At 30.6% G+C, this 13,564-nt stretch overlaps 1 protein-coding gene across 5 annotated transcripts in view; it reads left to right on the top strand.

Moving 5' to 3' along the window:
- Positions 1-13,564, top strand: part of LOC129957204 (RIMS-binding protein 2-like) — a 388,720-nt gene that overhangs the window by 158,292 nt on the left and 216,864 nt on the right. For all 5 annotated transcript variants that reach the window (XM_056069422.1, XM_056069421.1, XM_056069423.1 and 2 more), the window contains one exon: positions 5,290-5,388. In XM_056069422.1, coding sequence (XP_055925397.1) covers positions 5,290-5,388 — 99 coding nt within the window. The remainder of the gene's footprint in view (positions 1-5,289; positions 5,389-13,564) is intronic.

Genomic DNA, 13,564 nt, shown 5'->3' on the forward strand with positions numbered 1-13,564 from the left:
TTATTGAAGTTAAAACGATTTGTGAATCATTTTAAAATATAAATTCACAATAATAAAACTTGCTTTTAATTAATTCGTTTCATTTCGGTAAATTTTTGTCTTTCTAAATTGGCAATGTATAATATTAAAAAAATATTTTAAGTAATTTTTAAAAATACTTTTATATTTAGTCACTGTGTTTACACAAACACTCGTTGAAGAGATATTAAATGAGGGTTTTTTCAGGTGTAGCCATAATTAAGAATAAATTCTTTAAAATAATACAAACTTGCCATCTTCGGGGGCCAGCCCTTCGCTTTCCATACTAGGAAAATTAATTTAATAAAGTTAGCCAATTCCTATGAATTTATATTATTACAATAATTGAAAATATTGTCTTAAATTATACCTACATATAAAATATGGAATTTTTTCATTAATTGCAGACATTTACTTTTCGGTACTAATAAAATTGGGGATTTTCATTGGAATAGTTTTGCAATTGTGAAATGTTTATTTATTTTATTTTGCAAAAACTTCATCACAATGCTTTTGTGAACAAGGCTTCTACTAATCAGAACTATTCTCTTGTGTTTCCAAAACTTCATCCGATCTCTTCCTCGATGGCAGTTTATTCGATATGGTGGAAACATCCCTCAGAAGGTGTCCGACAGCAAGATTGATTACACCTTCTGTTCCAAAGCATGGAATGTTTTGGATGAGCAATATCATATCGAGATTTATTTCGTCGGATTGGATGGGAAACAATAAGCGGAACACAATGTTCAAAACTAGTTACCAAAGAGCCGGTGTTTTTTAGTATATGTATTTGTTCTTAATATTGAATATTTATAAAATGCTCTCTGTATATTTTTTACTTTCTGTTTTTTCTGTAGTGTAGAGATAATAATACACATCAATACACGTCATATCGTCAATAAATTCGAACTCGTAATTATCGTGTGCTTTATATTCGAATAGCTAAACAGAAGGATTTCCACTAAGTAGATTTTACTCAAAAGTTGATAGAAATCCGAGAATTTAGTTTAAATACCGTATATCCAATTTCATCAGTTTAGCTCGAAGCATTTTTGAGTTATCTTTGTCACAGACAGACAGATATGTTTGTCTTTGAATCAAAATTGTACATATGTAAAAAAAGTTTCGAAGCCTTTCTTTCAAAATGAAGAGACCCAGAATTTTCTGTCTATTCCAACATTAAGCACAAACTCGCATCATTGTATAATATTTGTGACAGTGCCGGGGAGAATACTCTTATTAACTGTGCATTAAAATATTAAAGTATTTTTCACTCAATGTTCTTGTTTAGTTCCACAAAGGACAGTAATTACAACCATTGTTAAATAATATTGATGAAAAAGATGCCTTCATTATTGATTTCATATAGACAGTCTCCAATTTTACCCCTGTCCTAGAGACAGTTTTTAAACCCTTACAGATGACTACACCTTTAAATTGGAAACATTTTCTGAATGCTGTAAAGAATTGTATATTTTTTTTTGAGTTATAAATATATATAATATGCCGCTGAAAAACTGCAGAACCTGATTATTTTATTAATTCTCCGGTTTTATTCAAAAATATTGCTGATAATACATTTAATAGTCTGTATTTTAATAATAAAACATAGTTCCGCCTTTCCTGTGACAAAAACTAATCAAATTCTGAAGCTGCCGGCGTCCTGGCGTAGGGGTAGCGCATCTTCCGCGTGATCTGAGTATCCCGGGTTCGAATCGTGGTTCGGGAATGGTTGTTCTTCCCCTGTGTTTTAACTGTGAGGTGTGTGAAAGACCCCCCTGTAAAAAGGGGTTGGGCAAGCGAATGTATGTGTCATTTTCCTGTCGATATGTGAAAGAAATGCATGAAAGACCCCCCCTCGTAAAAAAGGGTTGTGACACATGAGTAGCTAAGACGTACTCCTGCCCTTGATGGCGATACTGAAAATAAGAGACGCTCCCTCGGCTTAAAATCGCTGACTTCATCAGCAGCCAGCCTTGTCTATGACAAGTGCCATAAGAAACAACAACAACAACAAATTATGAAGCTTTTAATTTCATTTTTTAAAATCAATTAGCGACCGTCTACAGCATGCATTTTCTTTCTTTTTTTATGATTTCTGTATTTTCCTCAATACCTAAAACCTCTGAAATAATGAGGGCGAAAGCTTCATAACTCGGTCAGTTATGGTAGCAGAATGTTGAAGTTTCTTCCTTTAATGTTATTGTTTCAAAACTTTTGAACTAATACTTGGTAAATTGATTTCGTAATTTTTTCAGCAATATAATTATTTTCTGAAATCACAAAATATCGATCTTTACATAATTTAAAGCATTTTGCTAATGCGAAGCATCCCTTGATATAAATAGACGCTTTGTGTTTGTGATAGTTTTTTTTTCTTCTCGTCGCAATGTTCGATGTTCAAATAACGTCTAGTTTTGTGCCCCTTTTATTTTGCCTATATCTGCTATATCTTCTGCTTCGACCAGCATCCTCAGGTCCTTTAAACCTGCTAATCAGCAGATTATTATCAGTATTGCATTCTATCCATCAGTATGGCGACTTTCGCCTCCTGTTCAGAATAATTTGACTTCTACTTGTCTCCGCATTTCACGCTTGTCTGTCTTCTCTTGAAGGAGGTCCACATTTCTATTTTCATTCCTATAATAATATGCCATGGAAAGGGCATGGTAATTATTATCAAAAATTTTAAATTTTAATTGAATTATTAAATTTTATGTTAACCCTTTAAATGGCCATTTTTTTCTAATCATATTATGTTAAAATATTTTTAGGCTTGAAATTAGAATAAGAAAAAGGATTCATTTAGCTTATTAGATAAAATTAATTAATTTGGTTCATTAATAATTAAGTAACAAATCAAGACACATCATTTTGTCTGAGATAAAGAACTGAAGCCTCTAAGTTTCTGACTTACTAAAAAAATCTGTCCGAACTGATGCCAACCTACATAATTTCATACAAAGATTGTTAAATTTGGTGGGAGGCATACTTCCCACGGCCCTAGAAAGGGTTAATTGAAAGTACCTAACATCGTCTATTGGAAATATTAATAAAATATTTTGATACTCATCTTGTGCTTTGCTTTCTGCGAAACTGTACACATCAGTTGCTTTAGAGACACTTTGTTATGATTTGGTTATTTGACAATCAAAATAGTTAATTCCTAAATATTAATTAACTATTATTATTCAGATTTCAACATTTAAATCTATTACTTGATTTATAAAAAAAAAATCACAGCTCAATTTTCACGAAGGACACTAACAAAAATAACTCGAGTGCAATAAAAAATATAAAGAAGTAATTTTGTTTATGAGAAATATATTAAATAAAAACTGTCGTTATATTATTTCCAAAAATTTTCAATAGGAAAAATAAAATAATATCTTCTTCTTCTTGCCAGTATGACCGCTTAAAATCTTATACCTGTTTGTCGTCGATCTTGGAAATATTCTTCAGACGAATATAAATTCGATAATAGTGGATTCTTCAAAAATAAAATTTAATCGTTCGATACATTAGCAAATTATAAAAGGTCCCCCCCCATCCCCCAACAACAAATGTTTATGCATGTGGTTAATTCTTAGTCGAGTTAGAGTTATGTCGAGTATTCTGTTAAACAAACAATCAGATTTTCTATTTCGTGAAGTTTTATTTGCTTCTTTAAAATCCCACTGAGTTTACCATTTTGAGTGAAAGCTAGTTTAAAACTTTTGTATGTGTTACATCGTTAAAAGAAACGGGAGAATTTAAAATATCAGTAGCAGACTTTCTGAATTGTCCACCAATTCGTTTCCCGATATATCAATGTGAAAGGGAACCTACCAAAAGAAACCCTTAATAATAAGACAAGCATACAATTCAAAGATGTTAAAAATCAAAGGATGTCTGAAATAATGGACTGTTATCATTGATTCCAAAGCACTTAAGGAGTCTGAATAAATAATATATTTTTTACTTTCTTGTATACTAAGTATAAAAATGGCGAAAAAATTCAAACTCGAGAATTCTACGTTTTAGACACCCTCTCCCGGCTTTAAGAAACACATTTTTATAAAATGTCAGCCTATCTGTCTATCTATGACAAAGGTAACTTAAAAACCATTTGAGCTAGATGAATGAAATTTGGTATAATCTTTTAACACCAAATTTGTAGATTTCTATCAAAGTTTGAGCAAAATCTATTCAGAGAAAGTCTGTCTTTCCAATCGTTCGTATATAAGGTAACATGGTAATTACAAAACGAAGAGAGCTAGATAGGTAAAATTCAGCACACATGTTTAGAATTTATACACACACTTTTATTATAATTAAAGATGAGAATTAACTACTAAATATATCCTTATCTACTTTATTATAAGTAAAACTAAGAAGAAAGGAACATGATTCTATAATATTTTATGAAATATGTTGGAAATTGAAAAGTAGATACCGGCGTCCTGGCCTAGGGATAGCGCGTCTTCCCCGTGATCTAAGAGTCCCGGGTTCGAGTCCTGGTTCGGGCATGGTTGTTCTCTTCATTGTGTTCTCTCTGTGAGGTGCGTGAATGAGCCCCCCCCCCTCTGTAAAAAGGGATTGTGAAAGCGAGTGAGTATGTGTGCTATCTTCATTTGAGCTAGAAGTCAGACTTCTGGCCTCGGGTGCTCTGGGGTCTTTACTCTCAGAAGCTACTGCGCAAAAATTTGGCTTAATAGTCACACGAAAAAATAAATTGAAAAGTAGATGATACTTATATAGATTCTTTTTTAAAACATATTTTGATTAATGTGCTGCAAAGTAAAAAAAACTATCAAAAATTGGCATAAATCAAACTTTATTGCGTTTTCACAAAGAACACACAGATGCACAAAATTCTAGATTTGCAGCGCATCATGAAGTGAATAAGATACTGATAACAAAATTCCATTTTTTCTAGAATGGAACCCAAATTAAATAAAATCATGTAGAAGAAATTCATTAACAGTATTAACAGCCACACATATTTTAAAAGAATTTACATTATTGTAGTTAATATGTATACTTTAAAATTATTCTTGGGAAATTTATAACTCTGGCAACCTGTATCCCAGCTTTGAGTAGAAGTAAAAAAAATACACTAACAAATCGAACAGAACAAACTATCGCTGGAAAGTCAGAAATTTAATTCAGCTCATTTCGAATTCAGCCCATGTTTCTCTAGTTATGGTTTTGTTTATTTGGAAGAACAAAATTTTCCGAACGATATTTTTCTTATTCTCATTTTTGTTCTGTTTTCTTTTCGTTCCCTAGGGCAGCCTATACCGGAACGTTTCCGAACTGCAAAATATTATTCGACAATCTTCGAAGGAAAGATTACAATTGGAACGTCACTTGGCGAGAGCAACAGAAGTAAGTGTATCTTAGCCATTTATTTGACTTTTGGAGGATAAAAGAATGGCATTTATCTTTCACCAAACGATTTATTCTTTTCATCAAGAATCGTTGCCGTTTGTTATCAGTTGTGACTTGAATTGATATATTTTCGAATTCGTTGTGAATTTTTATCAGCAGTTTTGATAAATATTTAATTAGAATCAACTCTATTTCATGAATCGTTTGATCTTTAATTAATTTAAATGGAAAAAAAATGGAATTGTAGAAGTTTTGGCTTCTATTAATTTTGAATTTAATTTCTTTAAACAATGGTTACATCAAACAAATATTTAGAAAAGTTATTCAGAAATAATTCATAACTTCAATCGGTAGTGAAAATGAATTTTTTATTTTCATATATATATCATTTTTTTTCAAATCAAATAGCTGTTAATTTTATGTTTGCTTTAGTTTTTTCATCATATTGAATTCAAGCAGAATTTTTATATAGAACAAAAGTGAAGAAATAATCGCATGTTTTGTGAACTTGTAAAAGCATTACCAAGAAATTTATAAATTATATGAATATCAATTTTTTTTATCAACTATAAAAGTAAGAAAGGTTTTATTTTTACTGAAATTTGTTTGACAAGATTGAGATCATTTTTTTGTACAAGAAGTTTAACTGGAATTTTAAGAAACAACATAATAATTATGACGGTTAATATTTGGTAATTGCAAGAAAATATTTCATACTTTTAAAATTCGGCTTAGTATTTAAATTAAAATTCTATTTAAAACATTAGGTTGATTATTGTAAACATGAAAAGAAATAAAATCAGATTTTTTAGTACTAGAATTAACTGAATTTTGGCAGTAATACCCTTTTAGTTTAATTATAAAAACAAACATCTTTCTTTAAAGATTTTGTTGTTGTTTTTGTTAAAGAAAATTACATTTTGCAATTGTTATCATAAAATCTATAAGATTGTTTTATGCGAATAAAATTGAAGTCCATGTTGAAACATTCTCAAAATTTATTTCATTTTCCTTTAATAAATACCTAAATAAATATTGTAATTCAGATAAAATTTGGAAATAAAAGAAACTTTTGAATTTTTTTTCAGAGTAACTGTTTAGTAAAAATAACTGAGATTCCAACTCAATTTATACCAAAATATTTAATTACTATTTTTGATTGCATTTTTTCGGGCAATTTGTTTGGGTTTTTTGTGTTTATCTGTGTTAAAATCAAGCTGACATGAGTTTTGTTATGATTTCTTGATAATATTTTTGATTTACCGTGTAAAAGCAAACCACAATACATTTTCAATTCGTTCGCGTTTTTCTCCATAAAAAATAAGCAAATGGCAACAGATAAAATCTGCTAGTTACTCGCAAGGATCTGAAGCTGGTTTATTGCTAATTTTACGAAACTATTCATAGAAGGCAACCTCAATGTACATTTCAATAACTTTTTCAAAATAATGATCTAATTCGATTTAAATATCTTTGAAATATCCCAGATGTCTTAATTTTCGAGGAATTTAAATAAAATTGATAATGAAGATTTCGTTTAAACATTAAAAAAAAACTAGGTAAACATTTTATGTTTCGAATACTTTTAAATAGTCAATAGTCGGTTTTAAGTTAGAAAAATATGAATTTCTTATGAAAACTCACTGCGTATGCTTAAAAATATTTCTAAAAGTTTTATTTTTAATTGGACTAACAAAATCATACCCAGTTTTTTCCCAAATAAAACTATATAGAATAATAAGAAAAATAATTAAAAAAAACTTAATGTTAAGTCGTCTGGAATATTTTGCCATTTTATATATAATACAGTGTGTGTATGTCTTTTTAATTTTAAAACTAACATATTTCGTTTGATAAAAATATTTGTATTATTTATATTTCTTGTATTTTTTATTTACTTTTGTTCATCAAATTTCTTATTTGCAAAATATTTTTGATTAAAATAATTCGCTTACAACTACTTGAATATTTAACCCTTTAATCATCGTCTCTGTACATTATATGGGCATCGAATCATTACTCCTCAAACTTATAGGCTGTAATAAAATCAGACTGTACAATTCGACACATAAATTCCACATATCCCATAAACATCCATTTCATTCTGTAGATTATTAATTGAATCAGTGAAACAGCACGTTTTCCAAACGGAAGGTATCATTTAATTATACAGGGTGTTTATAAAGTCCCGGACCCATTTTGATGTTTAATAACTCATAAAATAATAAAGATAGATTTAAATTAATAACATAAATGGTTAAATAGACTCAAAAAGTTTCATGACCGTTGTCAATGAACTTCCACGTGTGCCCCCTTCGTCGCACGGAGAATATCAAGTCGATAGTCAATTTCACGCCAGGTAGCGACAAGCATGTCGGCATCCACAGAGCCATTTGCGCACATTATGGCGATTAACAATGCCAGAAACATGAAAGGATGATTCATCGGAGAACATTATGCTCTTCAGAAAATCAGCAGCATCTTCTATCCTCCTTAGCATATCTGTTGCAAAGGCCATCCTCCTAGGCCTATCGTTCAGTTCCAAAACTTGAACAATTTGAACTTTGTATGCATGCAGTCTTAATTTTTTCTTAATAACCTTGTACACCGTCGAAATTGTGATATCCAATTCTGTTGCCGCTGATCTCACAGATATTCTAGGATTGTGTAAAAATGTCTCTCTGACACCCTCAACATCAAAATCACTTGTGCAAGGACGTCTGGAACGTTTCTTATCTTCGATACTTCCAATTTCTAGAAAATTCTTTTTCCACCGCAAGATGCTGTTTTTGGATGGAGGATCTGTTTGGTAAATTCTTCTGAAATTTCTCTGTGCTTGCACTATCGATTTCATTTCTATGAACAACCATAAAATATGTGCTTTCTCTTGTGGTGTATGCATTCTCCTTAATATCCGCTCGAATAAAACATCACATACAAAAGTACTACATAGAACAAACACATCAAAAGTAAACATAACATTGCAATAGTTGCCAAAAACAAAAGAGAGAAAAATGCAATTAATAATCAGACAATATTTAGAAAAGTACAGATATTTAGAATGGAAAATGAAATTATCTGAAATTAACCACACGTGCAGACGATATTTACAAAAGTAAAAATATTCAAACCTGAAAAGGAAAATATATGAGTTATTCCATCAATAAATGCCATAAGTTTGTTTATATCTTTATTATTTTACGAGTTATTAAACATCAAAATGGGTCCGGGACTTTATAAACACCCTGTATAATGGGGAAAAAGACGGAATTGTTAGTTAAAACGTGCAATGCAGAAAATTCCTATTCCTGTCTTTTTTTACTGTAAGCTATTGATCGGACGACTAAATATTTTATTGCCTACTGTACGTTATTGAAAGATTGGATCCCTATTCTATAATCTTTTATATAATTTCATTATATGTGAACTGAACTATATTTTTAACTATCCAAACCTTTCCTATATTTTCACGCACGCACGCACGCACGCACGCACACGCACAAAAATGGAGACTACCAAGGACCAAGCACGGAAACCAGAAGAAGTTTTTTATATTTTAAAGTTAATTGAAATGCCAAATAAAATGATCAAATTGTAAGATAATAAAAAATTTTAAAATAGAAAATAGGAAATGGGAAAAATTGCAAAAACGGTGACATGAAAAAACATAATGGTGACTATAATTGTTGATACTAATTATTACCCAGGTCTTTAGTCAGTAGTTTCACAAAATCAGAGATTGAATGTTACTGAAAAGTTGAAATTTCAATGATATTTCCATTTCGATTTCTGTGCAGCCATAAAACCATTGTTTACGTTGCTTACTGCAAAACTCCCACATTTTGATAAGGTTTGGAATTTTAAATATTGTATATAATTTAGTATAATAACTAAATTTTTTCTAAGTATGATTAATTCAGTTCATTTGATTTCATAAGTTGTTGACAAGAATTTTTTTATCGAGAATTTTACAGAAAGAATATTTGTCTGCCTATTCTTTCATATAAGACCTCTTTAATGGATTAATTTTTTTTTCTATGAATGAATTTTGCATACCACCATTTTGAAATAATATGCTTACTTACAAATGCCAGTTTGCAAAAGACTTAGAGGAAACAATCTACTGAATGTATGAATTGGGAATTCCAATTTTGAAATATGAATTTAACTATTTTTATTCCAATATCAGATTCATATTTTAGAATCGTTGACATAAACATTCTTCATGAATTACAATGAATTTTAATTGGTTTTATTACAGTGACTAGAAGATATTTTATTGGTAGATAATAAGAAAGCTCATGTTGTGATATTTTATATGAAAAACTTTATACGACTTTTCATGTGATATTGCTTTTTTTTTTTTTTTAAATTTCCAACAAAACAAATCATAAGCAATAAGAGCAGCTTAAAAATTTATCATTGTCGATTTTTATCTTGTCACATTTCAAATCATTTTGCGCGAATTTCCCCACGAAAAACGTCATAATACATCTATTACTCCTAATTGAATTCCACGTGCATAGCACAACTGCTGATTTGCACCCATCAACTTTCCAACTTTTTTCATAACTGTTGCTCCATCAGTCGTTATGGATACAATATCTTTTTTCGGGGATAATCCATGTTTCGCTCATTTAGATTTAAGCAATTAATTAAGCCATTCATTAGCTAATTAATTTCGCCCGTTAGGGAGACAAAAACAAAAACGTATACTATTTTGCTATGTTGGCGATCCCTGAACTAATAGTGGAGACAGTTTTAAAAATATTTAGTAAATACCGAAAAACCGGTATTTAAACTTGCGAATACCGGTATTACAAAATTGTACAAATGGCTCAAAATACCGGTATTCGGTATCCCGGTATTGCAGTCCCTAGTCATACAGCATTCCAATAGTATATTTGTGAACAGCCTTGTCATTTGATCAAAATCGATGATTTTTCTATTCCATATCTAGAAGTATTATTATAATTGACATTCTTTCAGTCTTCTTTCAGCGAGTTCTATTCCTTAACACCCCTCCCCCTTTTATTTTCGGTAAAATTTTATAAAATCGTCCACCAAAACTGTTTGAGACATGAAAAATTTGTAAGGAAGGAATTTCACTTTTCAAACAAAATTTTAAATTATGATTACCGTTAATATTATCATTTGCTTTATAATATTGTTACGAAATTTCCGGGGTTCGTTTGGATAGTGGGAGTTATATGGTGTGCAGAACGCTCAATCATCATCTGGCAGTAGAAAATAAAACAACGACGTTTATTTACACGAAGACACACAGGACAGCACAAAGACGACAACTATATACAGCATAGATAAGACAATTATCTTCAGTCGAGACGTGCGCGCAACAAGACTCTACTGCAGATGGTAGCGCACAGCTTAGTTCAGCACTAGCTTGACTCCGTCGCTGCTCTGCTAATCTCTGGAAGACTCGTTCTTCACCGTCGATTCCGACTACTACTCCGGCAGCTGCAAACTGCCTTCATTTATAGGTCTCAGGAGGCGGGACTAGAAGCCTCTCAGCCAATGAGGAACGTTCGAGGCGTATCTCGGTTCCTACTGAGCGGATCGGGAAAATTCTCGATGTTTCGGGTATAATCTATTTTGGTGCCAAAGTCGCCAAATTCGTCGCCAAGTCGCCAAGTTTGTCGCCAAACTATGAGATCTCCGACGCGACACCCGGACTCCGTTCAATACAGATGACTGTAAAACAGTCTTTCTGATGATGGAACCAACTATGTTGGGAAGCAGCATCACAGATTCGTAACAATATTATAACTTCGTTCCGAATCTACATATTCAAATGCATACAAAAATATTCATTTAGTGTGATTACTGCATTATTTAATAATATCAGATCTGAAGTAGAGAATTAACTGATTTTACATTTCCAGCAGCGTTATGATTAACTTTCATTGAATTGTTTGCACTAATTATTAGTAAACAAATGAGAATGATTTTAACCATGAGTTGGAATCAACGTTCTTTTATCTGGCCTAGAATGATTTGGATTGATTTAAACCGAAAGTATGCCGCTAGATCTGGCTTGAAATCTGTTGAACGGCTATCATCCTATGTTACTTACGATTGAAATACGATATCAAAATGAATAAAATAATTTGAGTGTTTAAGTCAAAACTGAAATTCTTAACATGTATGAAAATTTATCTAAGATTAATCAATGCAACACAGTAGATCAAGATTAATCAATTAAGTTGAAAGGAAACAATAAATTAATCAATGCAGTTGAAAATTTCATAGCTTCTTAGTAAACTTCAGAAAAATCGTGAGCTAATTTCTGAGGAAGACTAGGATATAAATGTTGACGGTTTGAATAGGAAAGCGAATGTTAAAGGCAATTTATAAGTGAGCCATCACGAGGTCAGTGGACTTTGAAATAAACAAAAATGGCCAAAAATAAAAATTCTTTTTGTTTCATATATGTTTATATTCAACTAAAATATAATTATAAAATGTTGTTTAATAAAATGAATATTTGAAAGGCCTAAATTTAAAATGTACATTTTAATGACTTTTTTCAAAACGATGTTCTAATTCAGTGTAAATATCTTTGAAGTATTCCAAATGTCTTAGTTTTCGAAGAAATTAAATAAAATTGACAATGTAGATTTCGTTTAAAGAAAACTGAGTGTTCATTTGATGTTTCGAATTATTTTACAAAGTCGAAAGTCAAATTTAATTCAGGAAAACATGAAATTCTTATGAAAATTCAAGACGTGTGCATGAAATTTCTAAAAAAATTTACTTTTAATTGGACTAACAAAATAATACCCAGTTTTGTTCCAAACAAATTCATATAGGATAATAACTGAAAAAGTCGTCTGGAATATTTTAACATTTTAAATATATATATCTTTTCATTTAAAAAAATATTTCATTTTATTCGTTTCATTTATAAAAATATTTGTCGTTATTTATATTTCAATATATATACATCAAAAGATTTCATAACTCTAAGTGTATAGTTTTCAAAACTATCTTATAGATTCCACCAGCTCTTTGAAGAATTGAAATTGATATTTTTGAAATAAATTATAACTAGGCCTGAGGGTTTTTTTATCTGATAAAAATATAATTGATTTTACCCAATCCAGTTATTGTTTTTAATCGGTTAAAAGCTATCAAAACGCTTATATCCCGAAGTAATCACGTTAAACAGCAGCTATTGCATTAGATATCCTACTCGGTTTCTTTTACACTGTAACTGTCACATTTTTTGAATTTTCTTTATCTATAGCTTGTTACTAACTAACCCTCACTGTTTTCATATCTTCAGAAGAAAAAAAATGACAGTATCTTGTCTAAACGAAAATGAATGAATAAAATTCCGCTCCATTTTTAAAAAAAAATATTTATATCTATTTCCGAGTCCAAATGAATTGTTGCCAACTCTAAAGACAAAACTAATAAAAAAATCTCCTATCTGTCCAAATAAATGGCTCTGTTACAGTATTGTATATTTTTTAATTGGCGTGAATTAATGGCTCTTGTCACTGCACTCGAAGAAACTCGACCGGTTGACAAATGTTCAACAATGGTTAGAAGGCGTCCCTCGTTTTAATAAATGGCTCATTGCCAAGAAGTCAGTAACCGTAATCCAATTTCCATATTTAAATGACGAGAACTTATATGCAGATGCGTTTAAGTGTGATTGTCCAAATCACGCAAAGAAAATCTGCGTTTTCGACTTTTGTCCGATAATTAAATATGCATGTTTCGTTGGTCAGTGTATTTCAGCCAACTTATTCGAAATGGGTCATTGCTTCGTTTTTTGTTTCTTTTATTGCCCTTTCTGAGTTACGGCTTATTTGAATAAGAGAGAATAGCATTAAAAATGAATCGAGACATGTTAATTCAAGTTCGGAGTCATAGTTTTATGCCCAAAAATAATTTTATTTTGATTTTCTTTGCATTTTAGAATTTCCTATTATAGTTTGAAAGTGAAAGTTATTAGAGACTGGTTATGAAATGAAAACAAATGTAAAGAAATGATTAACAACAGCAATGCGATGGGAAATTTCCATCATAACATCTGGTGAACAAAAAAACTACTCAAAACCAGTGAACTGTAAATTAGTTGCTGTTGACAACTTTTTTCGCGACTATTGCACAATAAAGAACGCAGCTGTAAAAAAAAATCAAA

Source organism: Argiope bruennichi, chromosome 11 (genome assembly GCF_947563725.1).
Source record: "Argiope bruennichi chromosome 11, qqArgBrue1.1, whole genome shotgun sequence".
Classification (NCBI taxonomy): domain Eukaryota; kingdom Metazoa; phylum Arthropoda; class Arachnida; order Araneae; family Araneidae; genus Argiope; species Argiope bruennichi.